The 23,925-nt window shown below is 36.6% G+C and overlaps 2 protein-coding genes across 5 annotated transcripts in view; one reads left to right on the forward strand and one right to left on the reverse strand.

Moving 5' to 3' along the window:
• Nucleotides 1-709: 709 nt before the first annotated feature.
• The window catches only part of LOC119074371 (galactosylgalactosylxylosylprotein 3-beta-glucuronosyltransferase P), a 29,227-nt gene continuing 6,011 nt past the window's right edge, over nt 710-23,925 (reverse strand). Inside the window, exons 1-7 of one of the 4 annotated variants that reach the window (XM_037180478.1) lie at nt 7,343-7,362; nt 6,422-6,516; nt 5,513-5,791; nt 3,711-3,906; nt 1,471-1,625; nt 1,108-1,398; nt 710-1,045 (exon numbers count right to left, since the gene is read on the reverse strand). In XM_037180478.1, coding sequence (XP_037036373.1) covers nt 938-1,045; nt 1,108-1,398; nt 1,471-1,625; nt 3,711-3,906; nt 5,513-5,725 — 963 coding nt within the window. In that variant the 5' untranslated portion in view covers nt 5,726-5,791; nt 6,422-6,516; nt 7,343-7,362 and the 3' untranslated portion in view covers nt 710-937. Of the gene's footprint in view, nt 1,046-1,107; nt 1,399-1,470; nt 1,626-3,710; nt 3,907-5,512; nt 5,792-6,421; nt 6,517-6,845; nt 6,865-7,342; nt 7,363-23,925 lie in introns of those variants that run through there. The other 3 variants (XM_037180479.1, XM_037180477.1, XM_037180480.1) reach the window with 3 other exon arrangements.
• Nucleotides 13,428-14,572, forward strand: LOC119074372. The gene is made up of 4 exons (XM_037180482.1): nt 13,428-13,658; nt 13,729-13,894; nt 14,003-14,125; nt 14,201-14,572. Exons 1-4 carry the CDS (start codon nt 13,464-13,466, stop codon nt 14,446-14,448), a joined length of 732 nt encoding a protein of 243 aa, XP_037036377.1. The 5' UTR covers nt 13,428-13,463; the 3' UTR covers nt 14,449-14,572.

The following is a 23,925-nucleotide window of genomic DNA, read 5'->3' on the forward strand; positions in this document are numbered from 1 at the left end:
GCGTCCAACATAACGAAACTAAATTCACATTCAAGTTGGTATCCGCAAGGTCTTGTATGAGAAAGTTTCGCCAATCGCTGGGGCCAGTTATGGCAAATATATGGCAAATATATGCCGGTAAATTTTGCTACTATTTCCATAAAAACTTCTTGTTTACATACTAAAAATACAGTTAAATTACTGACTTATTTGCGACACTGCCCCAGCAAAAATATGGCGATTGACGTAAACTTCTCATAAAAAACCTTACTTGATTACCTTCATTGTCTATACTTTGGCTTCAACAGACTGTGTTTCTTTGGGGGGAAAAAAAACTAGATAGACCACCCATCTGATGCACACAAAAGATTTTCAAAAGTGAACACATTTTTGTATGGTTTGTCCCTCCGAGGAATCTAGTCCCTTTTCCCAACTGTCAATTCATACCTCCAGACCATCTAGTCTTTTTTCGAACTTAAAAGGTCCTTAGACGTTTAAGTTCAGGAAATATACTAGATCGATGACAGGTCTCTTTGATATACATAGAAATGGTGTGATACGTTCATTTTCACAACATTTTTATATGAAAGGGCTGTCACTAACCCTCGGCTGATCTAGTATATTACCTGAACTTAAACAGTCTATATTGGGCATCGGTACCGAATCGACACTTTAATTGCATATATGTATATACTGGGGCGAGTAGATGTGAGACAATCGTTCGTTTTAAACTAGCGAGACTTTATTTATTCCGCTCTACATTCTGTTCGTCAAATTTCTTATTCCTATCTACTTTAAGTACGTGTTTGTGTGTGTTCGATTCTCGTAAATCTTATTTTATCATATAAAAATATAGCACCTGCATCATCTGGGAACGTCGTCGCTTCTCTCGCAACCAACTGTCTGACATTTTTTTTTTTGATTTCTTCGCATTATCCAGGTGTTAAACGTTCGGTGATCACACGATGATGTCGTGCAATTTGACTAAATTCGTTCCATTGTACTTCTTTAAGTCTAGATTGGAGGCTGGTTGATTTTTTTTCGTTTGCGTGTGCCATGTCAGGACCTTTGATGTAGAAATGAGTGTTTTTCGTCAACTGATATGGTAATAAAAGCTAACGGTCAAACCTCTGTGCATTGTGAAGCTAACAACTCAATTTCGGTGTTGTTCAGTGGTGCCAAACTCTTCAAGAATCCATCTTCCTCATATCCTGGCTTGTATGGCATTGCAGCTTTCGGTCGACTTAGGAAAAATTTTACATTCACCGCAAAACCGGCCATGTCAACGGGATACTTTCTGCCACCGATCCAACCATCATAAAATCCGTCCAATTTACCCTTTCTTACAATTGGACTACTCAGTCCAAATTTGGTTACCAGGCCAACCGGCCACATAGACACTTTTTTCGTATACCGCATCTAAAACGTTGCAAAGAAAGGAAATGTTACAACGAACCCATTTTTTGGAATAGCACCAATGTAGTCGGTCACCTCATGGAAAATCTGTAGGTCGTAGGTATTGTCATCGTCAGCAAAATAGAAAACGCCATCGGTGGCATTAGCTCGGATCCAGTCCAAACCACGATTTCTATTCGACACACCACGAGGTTTCACCTTATTCTTTTTGTATTTGTTAGGCATTGGAGCTGCAGAAGGAAATGCAATTTATAAAATTGAAGAAGTTGCAGTACTTGAATGTGTCAATCAAAGCCTTTTGAATTGGCCTATTATTTGCGAAATTTTCGAAATTTCGCAAAACTTCGTTAAATTTTGCATAATTCGTTAAGTTTCACAAAAGTTTGTTAAGATAGCGTTGAAGTTCACTGTGACTGGGTAGACTTGTCAAAATTCACAGGTTAAACTTAACGATGAATTACTGTACAGACTTCGTTAAGTTTCGAGAAATGTCTGAAAAATTTCGTTAAATTTCACAAATGGTAGGCTCTGGTGAGCCGAATCATTTTAAAATGAAAAGATTTTAAGAGTTTGAATCCGCTCTAAGAATTGTTGAGCCAAGGCTGTAAACGGTTCATTTCATTTTGTACACAAAAAGTACGTTCTGTACACAAAACGTCCCTTTTGTACACACACAAAAAATATTTTGTACACAAAATTAAAGATTTTGTACACAAAATTGATTATTTTGTACACAAAAGGTCTGTTTTGTACACAAACAAAAATATTTTGTACACAAACATAACTGATTTTGTACACGGAAACCGTAACAACGTACACAGAAAACACTATTCGCACACAAAATCTTGTTAAGCTTCTAGCAATTTTTTGAATTAGCTTTACGCGATCTCAGCACATAAGTTATCAAGTGTGACAAAACAAAGAAGCTTTATCACAATGAGAGTTCTCAATTGGCTGTGTTTTTTGATTTTGAGAGATTTTTTTATTATAAACATAAATTGCATTGAGCAGCACTTTCATTCCTAGAAGTTAATAATTAACAGAACAACGGCACCAAAAAGAAGAGGTAATACAGTTAGAGAAGAGAACGTGTAATTTGTGTCTGTAGTCTTTCAAAAGTATATTTGCTTAATTCAATCTTTTGTCATTGGACTACATCTTGTTTCATACACTTTCTTTACTGTAGGATGATGTATTTTCTTTGTGCGGGGGCTCCGCCCCCAAACCCCCGCGCCTGCTGCGAGCTTTTCTTTACGCCCTGCAGGCTGCCGTACGTTCATGGGGCTCTGCCCCAAACCCCGCTAGGGGCTCTGCCCCTTAGACCCCGCAAGGGGGGCTGTACCCCCCTTGACCCCCCCACTGCGGGGGCTGCCGCCCCTCGACCCCGCTTCTTTTTTTTTTTTAAAAATTCACAGCCTGCGGCGCTGCTTTTCATGTACAATGTTTTTACCTAACATTTTTTAAATTAATAACACAATAATACAATATTTAGATTACTCATTCAAAATTTTAAATATTCAAATGCACATGTATAAGAATTCGCATTATTCCGATTCCCACAGGCCAACATTGTAATAACGTCGATGAATAAATATATTCTTCTCTCTCTCACAAAATCATCAAATTTGTGTACAAAATGATTCTTCTTTGTGTACAGAACGAACATACTGTGTACAGAACGAACTTACTGTGTACAAAATGATCACTTTTGTGTACAAAATGATCACTTTTATGTACAAAATAATCATTTTTGTGTACAAAATCATGGTTTCTGTGTACACAATTGACTTTTTGTGTACAAAATGTATGTTTTGTGTACAGAACGTAATTTTTGTGTACAAAAAGAAATAAACCGCTGTAAACTTTGAGTATGTCACGCAGAACGTTGATCGTTATTTTGTCAGATACGTGGGTACACACCACTTTTAATGATTTCTGATGATAACGAAATTCACCAAATCATCGCAGCGACGAGAATAATTTTGGAATGAAATTCACCATTTTATCGTCAACTGTGGTGAGTTACCCGCGCATCTTATTCTGTGTGAAATCAGTCACTTTTACTAATCAACCTCATTAGTTCAAGGATAACGAGATGCTCATTTCCAATGAAAGTGTAAAACAGGTATGGTCTATTGTCCGTCCGGAGGACATAAAAATTTGATTTTCGTCCTTAAACGCACTCATTTTCATATTATTTTGACATAAAATGTGAGTGCGTTTAAGACGAATTCACCGATCGACCATACCTGTTCTAGACTTTCATTGCTCATTTCCGGACTAAAAAGACGTTACATGCCCAGCTATCATTTTACCTGTAAAATGTTCAAACGGAATCCCAATCCGTTTAAGTTGTCTAGTTAATTGTGTTGACGGAAGCGTAGCATCTTCGATAACGAGCCAAAATATGTTTGGTATGTGCTTCAGAGTGTAGCCCAATCGTGTAATTTCAGCAACTTGTTCCGGTCGTTTATATGTTGGCGTTATAATGTACAATGGGGGTGGTAGAATCTTAAATGGTTAGAAACATTCTTTTAGTCTTTCACTCCATTGCGTTGCTATCCAATCAAATTTAGTTCACAAAATACACAAACAACACAACAAAATGGGAAAAGAAGTGGGAGGAAGAAAAGTGCAAGAATGGCACCAACTGCATATTAAATCAACACAAAAGGGAGGATGATTGAAAATTGTGGAATGACTTTAAGTTCGAACAATCAGGAAGCTATGCTAGCTCGTAGTTCTAGAATTGTTTTCCTATTTTATGTCTACAAGAAATGAGTCCGTTCAGGGCAACGTAAACAAAATTCATCTGTTCTCCGGGTTGCATAACCAGAATTAAGGTTCTCATGTACCACTTTCAGCTTAAGCACTCTTACGAGATTTTGCACATACAACTGTCAAGTGACGAATTCTCAATCCTACTTCATTGTATTTGGCGCTCGAAGAGATTTTATTTCTTTCCTTGTGGTTATACCGTTTTTTTCACTACGCATCTCAAGCTCTGTTGCAAATGGCCAACATGGGGGAAGTACATTTTTTCGGTTTGCAGCGAAAGTTGTGACGCACAATGAAAGTGTAAAACAGGTATGGACTGTTGTCCACCCGGAGGACATAAAAATTGGATTTTCGTACTTCAACGCACTCATTTTCATATTATTTTGACATGAAATGTGAGTGCGTTTAAGACGAATTCGCCGATCGACCATACCTGTTCTAGACTTTCATTGGTGACGCATAGTGGATGTAAATTGATCAAATTGATTAAATGTACACTTAAGGCGAGTACACAGTTTCTGAAAAATGGTTGAAAAACACAGTTCGTGAAAAATGACCGGAAACCAGCATACTAGCTAGTACTGGCTAAAAATTTCTATCGATATGACATATTGGTTTGTATGGAGTCAGTACCAATGGGGTGCATGTAAATCTCAATCTCAGTCAAAAATACATATATAAAATTGAGGGAATTCTCTTCCAGCCGCTCCAATACAACTTTATAATTTATCTATCGATGCCTCTACCTCTACCCTATCTAGCAACATAGCTACATTTATTAAGGTGGTAAAAATGCAACGTCGCCTTTCAAATTCACGTGTAAAATTAGAAATTAGTCAACAGGGTATGATTCCAAAAACAAAGGAATAAGGCGGTTTCTTGACAGCGTCAAAACGAAGTTTGTTTGCTAGAAAACGTATTAAATCCACAGAAGCCAACACAGCCCTAAATGAAAGTTCTAACGTTAAATGAATCGAAGAAACGTGTTTGCGTTGAAGTTATGTTTGTTGCTGTGTGAATGACATTGGTTATTTTCGACCTGTCAAAATTCGATTTGACGACCATCAACTACCGACCAACTAAGTCTGAATTCATAGTCATCCATTTTCATTCCGTTTTGCATCCGTGTATATGACATTTGGCATTTCATACAATAGAGCGACATTTGATACAATAGAGCACATTGTTTGAAATGACAGCTGTCACGTACATGGAGGCAAAACGGAATGAAAACGGATGACTGCGAGGCCATCTTAACGAATTGAACCAAAAGCGAATAGGAAAAGATACAAAATTTGCTGCAACAGCTAGTAGTTAAATCATGTATAAACGTAGTTACTGTTTTATCTGTGGTGGATGTTAATGGTAGTGATGTTGTAGTAGTTATTGTTGATGGAATTCGTGTACGTCGTAAATTATTGGATACCTCATTATCGATGTGGTCGACATTTCCCGATGACAGTAAATTCGCTTTCGACAACTGGTATTGGTAAAAAATGATGCAAGCAGTTGATAGAAATATAGACAGGTACATTTTTGTGGATGTTTTCATTGTCGATGTGCAATTTTATTGAGTGAGTCGTTCGCACGGTAGTATTGTTTTAAGCGCATTTGAAGACTGAAAACAAAATTTATCAATTATTTGTCCAGCTTTGTAAAAAAGATTTTTCATGCGCACGCTATGTTTTGCCTGTTCTTCTAAACCACGGCAGAGTAAAATAGACCAGGCAGGAGCGGTTCATTTTCGAAACGTCAAATAAGGGACCTAATACACGGGATGAAAATGAACTCAAATGAACACTGACATAAATTGAAAAAATTTATTCGCAAAATATCAAGGGCTACTAGATTATTCAGGTCCCTAGTCAAACAAGCGCTCCTGCCTGGTTAACTTAACTCTGTCGTGTCTAAACTCATGACAAACTAACGTTTTGTTGACGATTGGTCGAATGACAGATCTAGTGAGAAAAGTGCATCACTTTCTCTCCCGTGGGGAGAAAATCGAACTTTTCTCACTAGAAATGTCATTTTGTTTATGTTTCCGAAAATGGTATGACGAATCGATGTTTTCGTTTCGTGGAGAAAGACGGTAAAACACAACATACACGCATGAAAAACGTTGTGTTCACCTCTGGGAGAAATAGGAAATTCCATAAAGCGAAATTGCGGCCTTCCGCTCTTGTTGGAATTTCACATTTTTCCCGTCGGTACAAAAATAACTATTTATCTTCAAATAATCCTTTCAAACCTGTTAATAAACTGTTGCTTGGCTCTAGATTTATATCGATGTACTGGCAACCGGATATACGGCCATGAATGTAATTTAAATTTGAAGCATTCAACCTGAAAGAAAAAAAAAACGGGATCATTTTTATCGCATTTATAGGGTGGTTTTGCTGTTGTTAGAGGAAATGTATCAATCAACCACTCAAATCCGAATTGCTCGCTTTTATAAGAACACGTAAGAACGTCAGGTTTATGTAACCCCCTTTTTGATCGGTCTCACTGTCATTTTTTTCAAAGAATGTCATTGTGAATTTGCAATGACACAATAAAATTCTCAGAAAAATTTGACAGTGAGACATTTGAGATGTCGTTCACTGTACATAACTTCCAAATCGTCAATATAAGCATTTTGGACAGAGATGCATAATCGACTATTGATCACTCACACACAACACTATTACTACTATACTGCTGCATCAACTGCACAAGTTTCAGTGTATGCCGCCGAAGAAGCAGGTAATCATACGCAATAAAGAGAGTGAATTCATTTTTGTAATGTTGCCATCATCATGTTTTCTTTTGACCAATGTTGTTGCACCTGCTAAGTTTGTATGAAATCGAGTTAACATCGCCACGGCTACAACTTGATGCAAACGAATTCAATATTTGTGCAACTTAACGAAGCTAAATTCGGCTGAAAGTAGCGATCCGTGCGTAACTGCGCTTTTCCATTACCTTCCTTCAGTGTTTATACTTTGGAATCCGTAGCGAGCAAAATCTGATTCTTATTCTTCAACAACAGCGGAAACGGGCAGACTGTGGTTTGGTGGGTTGTAATTTGTACTAATTTATAGATTACAGGACTGACAATACGAATCAATGGTCAAACGTGTGTGCTGTGTGAAAAACCAAAATCTTTATTGACGCAACACCTTCAACTCACGCGGTCAAATGAACGTAATGCTTCTTACACGATCATAAAATCCGATATTTTACGTATCTTACTGTATCGACTGAGAAGTAATTGAACACTGAAAAATTAGCACAATACTGTAAATTACGCGGCTAAATGTTGAATGATTTGAGTAAGTAACAAGCGACATTTCTTACGTACCTGTTGGTCATATTTCATAGAATTGTAACATTTATTGTTATGTTATCTTTCTGTACACGTAGTGATCAAGGAACGCAAAAGTTGCAATAAACCGTTCATTAACACACGATATTTTGAACAAAAAGCGATACGTTGCATATTTGTAGCGTTAACGAGACTAACAATTTGAGTTGAGTTTAAGTGTAAAGTAAAAATGTGTTAGCTAATCATCATCATTATTCAGCCATCCATGGTCAGTGTATACTGTTTCATCATTCGATATCATATCACTAATTCACTCCATAAGTCCGCTGCAAATTCAAAATGAAACGCACAACAACCAAATCGAAAGCAGCGTTGTGTTTGGTCAACTCGCTTTATTTTCATATTAAGTATAGTTTCCACTTAAAAAGAGCACTCCGTTTAGTCTCCGTTTACATGACAGTTGTAAAATAGAACAAAGGAACTGTCACGTAAACGGAGTAAAAAATTGAAATAAATTCAATTTCCACTCCGTTTGCGTGACAGTTCTTTTGTTCTATTTTACAACTGTCATGTAGACGGAGGCTAAACGGAGTGCTCTTTTTAAGTGGAAACTATACTTAAGAATCCGTTGAAATTTATTTTTTAGTTCATTGGTTCATCCATCGATTTATCGAAAATTCAAATTCTGAAGCGTACTTATGATGTGAATTCATTACTGATTACCAACAAATTTAAAATCCCACAAAAACCTCAAAGAGGAAAAGGTGACGCTAGTGTAGTAAAAATTAAACTTCCAAAACATTTGATATCGGTTTTGGTGACGTATTCTGCGCCTCAGAATGCGTCACCAAAACCGATATCAAATGTTTTGGAAGTTTAATTTTTACTACACTAGCGTCACCTTTTCCTCTTTGAGGTTTTTGTGGGATATCAATTGTTTTGGAAGTTTTGGGTAATACATAGAGTTAAGCAAGCTCTACAAGTGACAATTTATTCCAAGTCTACATACCGTACAATTACATTGGCTTTTTTTGGTTCGGAACATTTTGAGACATTTTCGAATTTTAACAGTCATCGATGTTCCCAGTCAATTAAGTTGTTTCCACTTATGATATTTTGCGCCAAGTTAACAAACACTGGAAATCACTTAATGCACTGGGTGCGTCGATGGACATTAAAACTCTGATAAATGATCTAAAATTGTGTTTTCTTAAGTTGAACATGCAGTATCGCCGAAAATATTTCAAAAATATGAAATTTCAAGATAACCGCCGTATTCTTGAAATGTCGATAAAAGTTTACCGTCAACGAAACTGTACAAGTGACACTTTATCCCAACTCTCTACATGCCGTATAGCCGGAAATATCTCAAAAATACGAAATTTCAAGATGGCCGCCATTTTCTTGAAATATCGAAAAAAAAGTTTTCCACCAACGAAACTGTACAAGCGACACTTTATCCTAACTCTCTACATGCCGTACAGCAGGAAATCTCTCAAAAATACGAAATTTCAAGATGGCCGCTATTTTCTTGAAATGCCGGAAAAAGTTATCCGTCAACGAAACTATGATTATCAATTTACTGCAACTATGTATGTGCCATATAGGCCTAAATACAATAAATACAAAAAATTCAAAGAATTTCCAAGATGGCTGCTTTCCACCATTGGACATTCTAACCCTAAAACAAATTCCACATTGAAACCTGAAATTCCAAAATGATCCAAAAATTTTGCGAACAAACAAATTTTTCAAATTCATAATTTCGCGCACATTTTATATGAAGCACGGCAACACTCTACTACACAATCATTTAATAGAATGTAGCTGTCATATTTTTGTCATATGAATGAACTAATGGCTTTCATATAAGTGTGTTTTAAGTGTGTTTTTTGGTTTTTTGCATGAAAATGTTTTAATTAAATTTACAGAAATTAAGTAAAGAACTTCAATAAAATTTATTGATTTGCCGATGAAAAAGTGTTAAGATTGAATTAATATAAGTTTTAGCAAAAGTGCGAAATACGTATATCAAACCCACATGAAACATTTCTATTAACTCGAATATGGAGAATGTGCTGAAAATGTGTGAAGATGCTTCATTTCAAGTGGTGTTTTCTCCGGATGTGGACCACCGTTTTTAATGATCTATAGCTCGTTGAACTCGTATTGACGAGCACATTCGTTTGAACATAATTTTTTTTTTGATTTGGTTCAGTATGGAAAAGTTAAAATGTTCGCCTATATATAGGTTCCTCAGTCTCCCGTTGGTTGTTTTCTTTTCTTAGGGAGTCGACTAGCGTCACGAACCTCCGCTATCGCTTCGGTTCATGATTTCTTATATAACTTCTCCGGACTTCGTTGTCAGCGAAAACCGTTGCGCGCTCTCTCTCTCTCTCACTCTCTCTCTCTCTCTTTGTAAGACTTAACCGAAATCTGACGACAGAATAATACCACAAAAAATATCACAGCGGTAATGAACCGGTAAAAACCGGTTTTGGCGTTTTCGTTTTACGAAACATTCGAATATCTCGAGAAATATTTTATATTTTTGTCTGAATTTCTTTTCGATCCAATGGGTTAAAAATAGGATTTAGAATGGCCAGGGAAAACGGGTCCAAAGTTTTAAACGGGTTTTATCCGGTCACTTTTTGGGAAAAAACTCTATGGAACAAAATTCCATAAAATGTCGGTGGTCCATTTAAAGAAAAATCAGATAAGTAGATCAAGTAGTTCTCGAGATATTCGAGTTTTTCGTTCAACACTAAAACCGGATTTTTGCCGGTATTACCGGTTCATTACCGCTGGGATTTTTTTTGTTAGGAAACTTTATACCTTGGAATGTATTTCGGAATGACACATTGACCCGAACTATAATTTATTGTATTGTTTTGTTTGATACAGTAGATCATTTTCATGACCTTGTAAACGTCAGACGCGATCCCAACTGTCAGACATGTCGAAAAATATCGAATGAATTGAACGAACGATTTTCATGCAAAAATCAGTAAATTGAACGCAGTTACCGTCAATTGATTGAGGTTAAGGACTACTTGACGAAAAATTAAGTGGGGTTACGTTGACGAGTACCGTATAATGAAAATGATCTGTAGCCAGTTGCGAAACAAAAAGCAGTTTCGTTTGTATGAGTGGATCAGCCGAACAGCTGAAGCAAATTACTATCTAAATTTAACTGACATCCACAGTATCACGTCTCCTCACTAAACAAAACGTAAAAGCTTGACCCGTCACGTTAATTAATGAAAGAAACATTTTTCTTTAAATAAATAAGAAACAAAAGAACTTTACAGATATTTGACAGCACACAATCATTATTAATACGGCAAAGTGCAAGGCAGCTTTGGCTAGAGAGCTGCCTTGCAAAGTGTAATGCTATATACGCACGTGATTGGGAATAGAGGAGAGATACTAAATTATGCTAAATCCATGGTTGAACCACGGTTTTGTAGTGGCAAATAATTCAACACGCATGTTGTGTGAAATATATAGTCTCCTGTGGCCATGTTGACGCACGTGCAAAATTTACCGTAATAAATAATCGCCAGTCTTAAAGGGAACTCGCTGTACACCCACAATTTTTGGTGGTTATTTCTTTTCTTTTCGTTCTTCGTTGACACTTTGTTCCAAATTCAACCAACTTTTTATCTGATGTTGTTTTTTGTTATCTCATGTTGTGTGTTCGCACGTCCTTGGCGAGGGTTAACCAAAAATCTCTAAAGCATTATTTGTCACACCGGTTTCTTTGTGTGTTTTTGAAAATGATGAGATCAGAGAAATAGAAACTGCCAGCAAGAACAGCTTAGATACGAAAATGACAGTATTTACGTGTACCTATTCCTACATAGAATGCAATGACGTCTGTTGACTAACTTTACCTCTATAGCGTTTTAAGTGCCTATTTAGCGATTTTATTTACCAAAACCGCTAACATTTGCCGAAATTTAGTGAAATTATTTAAAATTCGCCTCTAAAGGAGATGATAATTTGGATAACCCTGCAACGACATTATAAACTTGAATGAGCATAAATCTAAAGGGGTTACATCAGTCTGACATATAAAATCCATTTTTCATAATTTTCATCCCTTCTGAGTACACGTTATAAATTTGAAAGACAATCGGCCCAATGTTTTATGGATGCAATATCCAGATTATTTAAAAGCACGAAAAGAAATGTTGAAAGAATTTATTGGAGCTAATGTTCCTTCCTCAACGCGATAAATTTCACATTCGGCTGTACTTTTACAAAGCAACATTGCGTAAATAACCTCGATCAATCAAACTCAATGTAAAAGAGTTGCAAGCGAAAAAAAAGTCTTAGTCGTAAAGAAACCGGCTGAAAGTCGGTTAGAATTCAAGAAAAGTAAATCATCGATAACTACGAAAGCTATAATCGTAGATGCTTGTGATTAACTCTCGTAAGTTCTCTCGACGCAGGCGAGAAAATACTAATTTTCTAACCTCAGCTGTAAGTTCAGGAACTTTTGTTGTGAAAAACGTTGCGTTGACCTCGGGAAAAAAGTAGGAAATTACGCTACGCTCTGGCCACAAACAACACCCTCTAATACAAATGAAATCGTTGAACAATTGATTTTTCATACCTAGGACCAAAAAAGTTCGCCTTGTATTACATGCTTTCCCTGGGGTCGAAAGTGGCCCATTACACATGTAGGAAAATAAAATGGGTTAAGAATGTCAAAAGCATGTAAAATAACTATATCATATGGGCGGTGTGATTTACACTGTTTTCGTCATTCTATTCGCCATGGGAAAGTTGCGTTTTGTTGACGATTGGTCGATTTGACATTTCCAGTGAGAAAAATGCATCACTTTCTCTCCCGCAACTTTTATCACTTGAACTGTCAGTTTGTTTATGTTTTCGGAAATGGTATGGTGAATCGATGTTTTTTTGTTTCGTGAAGAAAAACGGTAAATCAAACCTAGAACATGAGAAAAATTGTGTTTTCCGAGGGGAAAAAATGGGAAATGTCAACAAGAGCGATGTTTGTGACCAGAGCGAAGCGAGCGCAAACAAATAACTATTTCATCCGTGCGCCGGGAACAACCTTATTTCCTCCATTCAAATGCGATGAAATGCGTTTTGTGGATGCTGTTTCTGATGACAGTTCACGTAAGAAAATTTTTATTTTCTCAATTCTCGTTTGTCACATGAGTGGTTTTGGATTGGTTTTGACAAATGGTGAAACAAAATGATTTGCTTGGAATTTTCCATTTTCTTCTCTCGTTAAACAAATAAGTGATTCACGATCTCCAGACTTTACTTTTTTTTTGGATTTTTTAACAATTTGAAAATATAAACGTGCAACGTCTTTCAAAAAAAAACGAGCAGGTCAATGAATGCACGGAACAACAATTGAAAAATGTGTTCTTGTTTATTCATACTGAACACAGCACTGTAAAACATTTCCTTTTTTAATCAGAAGCGCCGACAAGATTTTTTATACCTGCAAGAGGTTCCACCAACACGATTACTCTATTTTGTGTTTAATTGATACGTCACGTCTTCTTATACGCAATAGAAGTTGAAAGATCAAGTCACAAAGTATCTGAATCCTAGATTCACAACATCAATTTGGGAACATACATAGAGGACGTCTGCGATTCAGTGTTGCCACGCAGGTTTAAAATAGTTAATAACTCCAAAAGTAAGTATTTTTGAGATGGTAAATGTATGACCCCTTCAATGCATGCATCCCCTGAATGGGAGATAGAGGATAAAGTTAACTTCCCAAAGCGTATCATTTTTGAGTTTCAGCTCTGTCTGGCAACACTGAATCGCGTACGTTCTTTGTGGGGTCTAGTCAATAATGTTAAAAAATTCAGATCGACGCCTCTGTACGACGTAAGCCCATTTTAATAGCTATCTTTCAATATTTCACCGATATAAGAGGGTTCAACAATTACTGACGATTTCATTTAAGAAATCTCGCTGTTCGTTGAACACAATGTTGAATAACAAAATTCTAGTCATTTCATTAACGGTATCGGTTGCATTTTGTACAGCAGTTAGACATATTACAGGCAATCCATACGAAGAGACTGTTTCATACTCATGCGAACCGGAATGCAGGCCTAGTAATTTGGATAAAGGAGTGAAATGTTCCGCTATCGGACCAACGATTAAGATAAAAGGTGGATTTGTGAGTGACAAGAATAATGACCGAGCCATGCGAAATGTGATACCAGTGCTATCTGTTCAATGCATTCTAGGACACTAACTGCGGAATTTATTACATGTCTCTAGCGTCAGCGTACCATGTGGCTAGATTCGCTGATGCCATGGGATATCAAGATAATTGTCAAGCCAACAAAACCTTCCTCGAAACATTAAACATAATCGCTGCTTGGAGCGGAAAGGATAATTTCATAGCTATAGGTAGTTGACAACAAGTGATTTGACTCGTACTCGGATGGACTGTTGCTTTCCATAATCGTAAGACAAAATGACGTAAAAAATGTGTAAAATGTCTCTGAACGCTTTCAGATCTTGCATGCAATTTCGAAAGACAAGTCGTTAGAAAGTGCGCTACTGTTCCGACTAGCTCACATACATACATCTGCTTGGGTCTGGACGGTCCTCCGGGAACTTATGGAAAAAGACTAGGAAGTAATATCAGTTGCCTGTGAAGCTCGACGCGAGAGAGACAAGAATGGTCCATAATTGACACATTTTCATTTTAAGCCGCCACCTACAACGCTGTACTACAGGCCACAAACAACAGATGGGTGCTATTTCTTAACTGTTGGATAGGAAAGACTCACACAGGCGCTGCATTTGATGTAGCTACCTCATTCAACGTATTTAATTTGGACGCGGAATTATCGTTTGCGGACATGGCACTTATCATTAGCGAATTGAATCGACGTGGATTCAACACTCATCCATCCAACATTATTAAATTTGATTTTAACAATACGCAATGTAATTGATCGAAAAAATGGCGAGTGTCTCTCAATTGTTTGCTTCGCTTTCAGTTAATAAGATTTTAGTCTTTAAAAAAAATCAGATTTACTTAGAAGTTCGTGCTCAATCCACGCCATTAGTGGTATAAATTTATACGTCAGAGAGAGCTTTTTTTTCCTTTGTTACGATCTGTCAGTTTTTCTATTTTGCCATTTAGTATGGAAATGAAAACAAAAATTGAGATATCTTTGCTTTTTTAAGTGGTTTTTCATATTTTTTTGGACCAAAATGTTTTAAAATGTGTTTGGAATCGATTGATATTAACAGAATAATAAAATAGAAAACGAGCCATCAGAACAGTCGGAGCGTTTGCTGCGACTGAGCCCCGTACAAACCCGTATATCTATTGCGTACGTGACCCTAGTGCGTCTGTCACCCTACTTTGACCGTAAGCCTATGCGCCGGTTAAAGTAGTTAAAGTAAAATTATTATGTAATGTGTACATCTTAGAAATTGCACATAGCGCAATTACGAAGCCCCGTACGACGTTCCTTTCAAATAAAACCAAAATTTCAAATAGCCCTAAAATTTTAATTTATTGAGTATAAATACACATAGGGCCTAGTATCGGCCTCAGTCCGAGGATCCAAATTTAATTTATTTTTCAACTACATTCTATTCGGCCTTTGATTACCTTCCAAATGAAACAAAAATTACGAAAAACGGATGAAATTTGCTCGAGTTATATGTAAAATACACATAGGGCCCTAGTAGCGGCCTTAGTCCGAGGACCCAATTTTTTTTTTCAACAACATTCTATTCGGCCTTTGATTACCTTCCAAATGAAACAAAAATTACGAAAAACGGATGAAATTTGCTCGAGTTATATGTAAAATACACATAGGGCCCTAGTAGCGGCCTTAGTCCAAGGACCCAAATTTAATTTATTTTTCAACTACATTCTATTCGGCCTTTGATTACCTTCCAAATGAAACAAAAATTACGAAAAACGGATGAAATTTGCTCGAGTTATATGTAAAATACACATAGGGCCCTAGTAGCGGCCTTAGTCCGAGGACCCAAATTTAATTTTTTTTCAACAACATTCTATTCGGCCTTTGATTACCTTCCAAATGAAACAAAAATTACGAAAAACGGATGAAATTTGCTCGAGTTATATGTAAAATACACATAGGGCCCTAGCAGCTTTTCACTTCTAAGGCCCTAACTCACGGTCCACTCACCCGATTTTAAAAAACTTTTTTTTCCTGGATTGGTATTAACAATACCTATCATTTGCCGTGTCATTTACATTTCCATCGTTTATTTTGCCATAAATATCACCAAAAGACCTTAAATCACTTAGGTGGCCCTAACTCACGAAGGGCCGACCCGAATATGCCCATCTTCGAACTTAGAATTTTTGAAATCGGATTTGATTTACTCAAGATATCGACGTGACGGACAGACGGACAGACGGCCCAAATTTTTATTGCGGATTCGTCATCTATGAACATAGGCAAACACTTTGCCCTTACCGTCTGCTTCGAATTCCATCAATTACACACGGCATCGTAATCCTATAAGCCCCTTCGTACTTCGTACGGGGCTAAAAATATTTTCACACAATCTGTTAATGCCAATCGATTCCAAACACATTTTAAAACATTTTGGTCCAAAAAAATATCAAAAACCACTTAAAACCGCAAAGATATCTCAATTTTAGTTTTCACTTCCATACTAAATCGCAAAATAGAAAAACTGACAGATCGTAACAAAGGAGAAAAAAGCTCTCTCTGCCGTATAAATTTATACGACTAATGGCGTGGATTTAGACGTGTGAGCCGATATACGTTTCATTGGCGGCGGCGGCGTGAGTTTTTAGAAGACAATCTTTAACACCTTTACAAAATTTTGCTTCCTCGACAATACCATAATTATAGGTTTGTTCCAAGAAGCTGTAAAAACGAACTTTGACCACACGAACGACAACAATTTCATCCACAGACAACATAACCTACAGGATTTTGTATGAAAAGTTTGACAATTCAAATGGCCTTGGAACAGACCTGTTATGGATGAACAGAATACAGTTTTAAGTTATCCACAAACACAAACGTTTCGAGTGAATAATCATCAGTGCTATTGAAAAATCAAGCTCTTTCGGAGTGCTTGTAGCGGTAATACACAATAATTTTGCAGCCAAATTCATTAATTTTGGCATCGAATTTAATTGTGAAATCATACATTCACTTAATAATGACGAGTCAAGACCAGAGAATTACTACTTATGTCAGCAATGTTCCTTTTTCGTTTGTTACTTACGTTTTTGATGTGAATAATAAATAAATTTAACAAAGTCTAGCTAGAATAGGGAACGTTTATTAGAATGGAAGTTAATTGATACGTGCGTTTCTGCACAATTTCCTCATACTGGGCTCGCGTACAGCAAGATACTTCTAATCATAGACTAATATACGGGAAATTTGTTGGTTAGATTAAGTCGATACTGTACAAGATACAAATGAACTTGGACAATTCTTTAGCTGAGAGACTTGTGTGCCTTTCGAAGTTATGTAATTTTTCGAGTGTTATTTCCAAGTATTATTATGAAGCCGCTGCAGTACGGGTGGATTAGATTAGGTTGGAAGACTGGGAGGCTTCAAAAATAAAAACAGGAACTCAGATCTTTGATCTTTAGTTCCCCTCCCCGGCTTTGCTACTTTCATCAGGAAAATTTCCCAATTTTCAATTGAAAGTCACTAAGGCTCTTTCCATCAAGAAATGCCAGATCCTCATCTTGTTGCAGATCTCGTGAGCTTCAGAAATACATTGCAGTATGGGGAACACATTAACTATTTACAAAACGAAGAGAAGTAGGCAAAGTCACTTAATTTTTATAATCAATTGAACAGTTTTATGAAGTTTCGATCTAGTTTATTTACCACTCTAGTTGATACTGGCAATTCGTGCCTAATTCGTATCTTTACATTCGGGCATCAACCGAATTTTTGGTTTATTTTGCACTAATGCGACACGCCGACAGATGACCGTCGGCGGCGGCGGCGGCGTGACCCATTTTTCGTCGGTGGCGGCGAGGCATCGGCGTGAAGCTTTTTTCGGCGGCGCGCCGACGGCGGCGAACACGTCTAGTTGCTGCTGAGCTGCATTAAGAATTGTATAAGTAAGGCAGATACTCCTGTCCCCTGGTGCGAATAATGTCAGTATGATTGTAGTTGTTATTTGCACCCGAGGGCGAGTAGCGTCTAACTATAGATCATCTTCAAGGCCGTTTGAAATGCCATCTACGTTAGGAAATGCCATCCACGTTCAAAAAAAATCTCATTCAAATGATTGAATGAACGAAACTTAGTGAGGAAGATGAAGATGAAGATGATCTATAGGGGACACGATTGGCACTCGAGTCACAAATCTTAATATAATAGTTGCACAATTCTCTCCGGCCGGGTGTAATAGGATAGTCAGTGCTGCTAGAATTAAAATGTAACCATTGGCCAACACTCTACTTTCTAATCCCATTCAGAACGACTTATTCCTGATCTCCAGGCGCTTGTGCACGTTAATTGTACATTTAGTGCGAATGATGCCTCCAAATGAGCAGGTTGCTCATACAAATAGCTGCGCGTATAATGATGCCTCCAAATGAACAGGTTGCTCATACAAATAGCAGAAAATATGTTTTCAATGCCAGTAACCTCTAACTAATGTAATACTGCATGGTGGACTATGATAATAAATTTTGTGATGAGCACTCATCATCATTGCACATTTTATTGAAATTAAGGTTTGTTTATGCACCGTGCAGAAACTCACTCCACAGGAAACGTTCATTTCATTTATTAATATGAAAATTATGTTTCCTTAAGTGTCACTAGAACAAGTTTTATTAATAGAAATTCTGTTGTTGTTGTTGTTGTTGTTATATTAAGGTAATTGAAGCGACCTACAAATTAGACTTAGATATTCATTTTCTATGTGGGTTTATTTAAGTGGCGTTGGTGATTTGCGTGTTGTTTATTTCTTTTCTTGTAAGTGAGAGCTAGCTACTATTATATTGATTGAATCATTGAATGTCTATGGCCTGACCCGATGTCAAATTCGATTAATTGAGGAATTTCATTTTTACAAACAGAAATATTTCGATGAAGAGAGTTCATTCATGTTTTGGATCTCTTCATTAAAACCATTCATCCACGAAAAAAAAAATAGGGCAGACTCTGGCCCTCAATAGGATATAACAGTGTGATTATCGCTTATTATCACGCTTCAAAATGGAAAGCAATATTGACAGCCATGTCATATGGCAGAGCCTATTTTCGTGAAATTGAAATAGTTCATCTCTCTCTATGATAAGAAAAATTTCGTCGACATACGTCCAGTATGTATGAAATGGCTGGCAGACAGCTTTATTTCTGCTTTACTTGGAATATGTGTATTCTAACGTCCGACATGTATATCGTACATGTTCGACGTATATACATACGAGTGACTAGAACAGTCACGAGCAGTATGTATGATCATATACTGTCAGACGTTAGAATATACATATCCGAAGTAAGGCAGAAGTGAAGCTGTCTGCCAGTCATTTCGCACATACTGGTGGACGTATGTTGACGAAATTTTTTATTAAAATTTAGATAAATCTATCATTAACTCCAAGTTCATGAGCCGTAATTTGCATAAGAGACTTAGTGAAAAGTTTAAACAACTAAAAAAGACTGAAAAATGAGCAGTGACATCAGGCTTACACCAAGCATTAAATAAAATTTTACATGACTAGGGATAAAAAGATAAAAAGTAGAGTTTTCGTGTGAATTTGGTTGATCGGAGGCGTAGCCGAGGTCAATAAACACCATAATACATAAGGTAGATCACCTTACACATATTTTGTCATTAGTAAATCAAATCAAAATCATACGTTTTGTATCAAGATCAACAATTTTCAATAAAGTTTCACAAAATTTTCACTACCTTTTAAACCAACGAGCGAAGAGCGATCTATACTCCATGTCCATTGACACTTTTTAAGGTCTCTAAAACTTCGAGAACCTTCATCTAATTAACAAACACAGGCGTGCCTCTCAAATACACTTTCTGTTAAATATATAATCAGTCAAAAAAAACCCTTAAAGGGTAAATGTGACGCAAGTCCTTTATCTTACTTACAAAATAACTGATATCGCTGAGAGTGACACATTGTGCGCCGTACGCAAAAGTTTCATCAACAAAAAATTGACCCAAAAAATTTGTGTAAGAAAATTTTACAAAAAGAAATTTGCGTCACAAGTGGCAGATGATTTGGTTTTCTTTCGTTTAAATTCTTTCAGTACATTTTTCAACCATTTTCCTAACAATACGTTCCTCAACATCTGCCACAATCGAAAAATCCGATGGAAGTTAGGAAGTGCTAGAGGAATCATCTGTCATCCCAAAATTTAGGAACCAACCTTGGAACACCTCACTCATGTCGAAAATATCCCAAATCCATCGAAAAATCCGATGGACGTTAGGAAGTGCCAGAGGAATCATCTGTCATCCCAAAATTTAGGAACCGACCTAGTGGAAGTTAATGATCCCAACAATTTCCTACAAGAAATACTAATACATCCCAAAACAACACACACCATTCACCACATTACCATCCATATCATGCAACAAAATATACAACTCACACACACACATACAAATTGGCTTAGAGACTTTGGAAAGCTCCAGCTCCCAAGATATGGGTTTTTTCCAAATTTCGAAAATTCCATTCTTATTTTTGGGCCAACCAAAATTTCAGGAAAATCTATAGAAACGTTTAGGAGTTGTTGGATCCACTTTTCCATAGGAACTAAGTAACTAAGTAACTAACTAACTAACGTAGGCGATTTGCATTATCTGAAAATTCGAAATTTTGCTTATTTTCATACAAACATCAATATTTCGACGTTCAATATCTCGGCCAATTTTGAAGCTGCAGTAACGTGTGATAGCTCGTTGAGCTCGTATGGATTCCTAGATTCCAGATATCCTAGTTTGGGTCGTTGGAGTTAAGGGGGAGAAGTCAAAAAGTTGCTGTAAATATGCTCCGCCGTCCTCAAAATTTTTTTGTTAAAACATTTTTGGTAGTGGACTTGCGTCACGCCCGCTTACTAACGTGCGGGCATGATTCTTATTACAATAATCTCCGGAAGTTCAGCATTCATATAAGATATCGTGCTCGTTGAGATTAAAATGGTTCTCAGTTTCGCGTTTTGGTACGAAAATGATTTTAAATGCTGACTCAAGAAAACCACATTTTAATTCATTGAAATTAGTTGAATTGAGGAATGAGTATTTTAAGGTCATAAACACACGAAAACGAGACTTTTCATTTTTATACCGAGTTATTTAAAAATGTAAGGTAAAGTTAACTATACTTTACGGAGCCTAAAGTTTTTGAATGGAATACCTTACTTGACAATGGGGTAGTGCTTGAAATATGAAAAATACGGTGTTCGACGCATGCAGCATAAACTTTATTACCCCGAGTTTTTGAGTGAAGTATCGGTCTTCGAATAATATTTAGCATTTCTAATAGGGCTTCACTATAACGCAATTCAGTTGACCTAGCTTGACCTAGCCTTAACTAAACTTCTTAATTGGAATAAAAAGCAAATTTTGAATTTAACATTGGGTAGGGTACAGCAATGAAAGTAAGAAGTTTGTTTTTACGCTTGTACGAAACCTATATAGTCATACCTTAGTCAGCATTATTGTATTATTTATTGTTCAAATGGCACACATAAGCTAAAATATTCTTATCACCTTGTTGCTGCAACGAAATTATTTAAATTATTTTCGTAATTATTTTGACTAATTTCTTTTTACGGTTTTTCAATTCACAAACAAATCAAGTCAAGGTACTTGCAAGTGAAACGTCTTTTAACACAGCATTGTTAATACAGAATTCAATTTACTTCACTTCACGCTTGGAAAACATTAGCATATTTTACCCACTTTGTTGGGGAATATGGTAGTTTGCGTCCTTGTTTGGACATTTTTATTTTGACGAGCGGTACGATTTTACAATCCGAACATTAGGTTACAATCTTCTATATCCTCCATAATGTTGTATTACACGCAAAGTCCAATTGAAGCGAGAAGAAAAAGTTCAAAATTACATTCAGTATGCGTCGCCTCGGATCAACAAACTTCACACGGAAACATGACTTTTCATTTTCATCCCAAGTTTTGTAATGGATTTTACATGCTGTAAGCTCATAGATCAATTCTCTTGTTTTCCTAGTGACTTAATAAGCAACTTTCGACCCTTTACATGACTAGGGATAAAAAGATGAAAAGTAGAGTTTTCGTGTGAATTTTGTTGATCCGAGGCGAAGCCGAGGTCAATAAACACACGAAAACGAGACTTTTCATTTTAATCCCGAGTTATGTGAGTTATGTAATCGATTTTACACGTCGGAAGACGTGCTTCAAACATGAAAAGTACATTTTTCGACGCATCATGGACTTGTCATCAGTACATATGTCCAATATTAACATCTCATCAGAATTATTGTCATTCTGTCAGTGTTTCGATCTGTGAAATGATGAGATGCATCGTTGATTGGCAGTTTTTATGTATATGTTTTTCATAACACGTGAACATCTAGCGAATCGTAAGCGAAATAAAAGTAAACTTTCATACAAGAACAAAAAAACTGCGAAAAAAAAACTTTTATTTGCTCTCACTATCCACTAGTAAATCTGAGGTGTTTAGTTCTTCCATATTTTTGAATCAAACGTTGAATGAAACGAAATTTTGCAAGGCCAACACTTTTAACTTTTAACCCAAAACAGCTAACCGGTATATTGAAATCGAACGTATATAAGTCATCATATTTTATGATGACCATCGAAACGCGTAAACATGTTACTCTAATTTAATTACTCATTTTCACACTTTCAAGTTACGAAAGTCCAGTGGCGGTACGCTTAAAATACTTTTTTTTTTCTGTTCGTACATTTATTTCAACAAATTCGTTTCGGAATTGTCATTTAATTTAATTTCCCTATTAATAGAGAAAGAAACGAGCACCAAACCACCTGCTCTTTTCATTATTGCTAGTAGGCAATAATAGAAATTGCACCGAGATTCATACGTTGCAACAGAGGCGTTGCAAATTTTGCACATTATGGTGCTCATAGTTGCAAAAATATCAAATTACTTTCGCACAGTGTGATCGTCCTTTCAGTAGATCCAGTCCAAGGTTATTCAGAAATTATCCACATAGAACCTAACCTAAAAATATGTTTATTTCAGAGAAATAGAATTGAGTAACCGTAAACGATTTTGTGGCCACTTTCTATATTTATTTTCGTTTGACGTTTGAAATGTCACTTTGACAGACTGCAAATTTTCCAAATGTCACTCTTGGAATTTCTTCTCGGCAGACAAATAACTATTTTACTCAATATTAAGTCTGTCTGTTGGAAAAGATGTGCTATAAAGTGCTCTTAGCAACTCACAGCTTTCTGACAGCATTTAAGGGGCCATTCATAAATGACGTTCACTACTTTTGGTCGGTTTTAGACTCCCCCTACCCCACCGTCACGCAAAAATGGTCAAATTTGACCCAATTTTGTTAGGGCCGTCACGTTTTCTTGAGTCCCCCCTCCCCCAGACCGCGGACGTCATTTATGAACGGTCCCTTAAAACCACATTCAAGAAAGTAATGTTAGGGAATTTTTATGTTATAATTTTGGCAGATGACTTCTGTCAACGCAAAATGCAACAAAACATAAATGTAATTTCACCTTCTCCACTTTCTTTCCTAATCAACACACACGCACACACACTCTACCGTCGTCTCTGCTGTATTAAAATTCGGCGTCGATTAATGTATCTTCTCTTTTAATGTTTAAGATGAGGAAACAAAAATGTTAGTAAGTTAAACAAACGAAACTATGCGTGAGCGCCGGGGCTTAAATATTCAAAAATAGAAGTTTGTTTGGCTTAATTTAATGTAAATATATACTTTGGGAAAATGATTCGGTGCTCTGTGGAAGTGTGAGTTTAATTGATAATGGAAAAGGTAATATAATCTTCAATGAAATAAAAATTGGGTTGATCTTGAACTTGTACCATTCGCATACCTTGCATTGACCTGGAAAGCATTCCTTTGTTAACCAAGAGGATGAATACTGGTAATTCTAGCAGGAGTGAAGGTCGCAACAGAGCGCAGTGAGTGTAAAAAAAATTGACGCTTTCGATAAACGTTCTCTGTTTTGGTCTTCGTTTCTTCTCTCTTTTTTATCTACCAACCAAAAACGTCACAAGTGTAGTATGGCCATTACCTGTCAGCTAACGGGAGAAAAAGCGGACAACCTCTCTTTCTCAGTTTAACTGAACGTTACGGGTTAGTGGCGAGCCCTCTTTCATGACAAAACACACAGCGCAACCATAAACAGCCCAGAATCAATTTGTAGCAAAATGTAGCGTAATAATTTCAATA

Source organism: Bradysia coprophila, unplaced genomic scaffold (assembly GCF_014529535.1).
Source record: "Bradysia coprophila strain Holo2 unplaced genomic scaffold, BU_Bcop_v1 contig_151, whole genome shotgun sequence".
Taxonomy (NCBI): domain Eukaryota; kingdom Metazoa; phylum Arthropoda; class Insecta; order Diptera; family Sciaridae; genus Bradysia; species Bradysia coprophila.

Bases quoted from the DNA above. Each gene is read 5' to 3' on its own strand.
- LOC119074372 (XM_037180482.1), top strand. From the start codon at position 13,464: ATGTTGAATAACAAAATTCTAGTCATTTCATTAACGGTATCGGTTGCA. The intron at 13,659-13,728 runs GTGAGTGACAAG...AATGCATTCTAG, and splicing joins TTAAGATAAAAGGTGGATTT to GACACTAACTGCGGAATTTA. The intron at 13,895-14,002 runs GTAGTTGACAAC...GAACGCTTTCAG, and splicing joins GGATAATTTCATAGCTATAG to ATCTTGCATGCAATTTCGAA.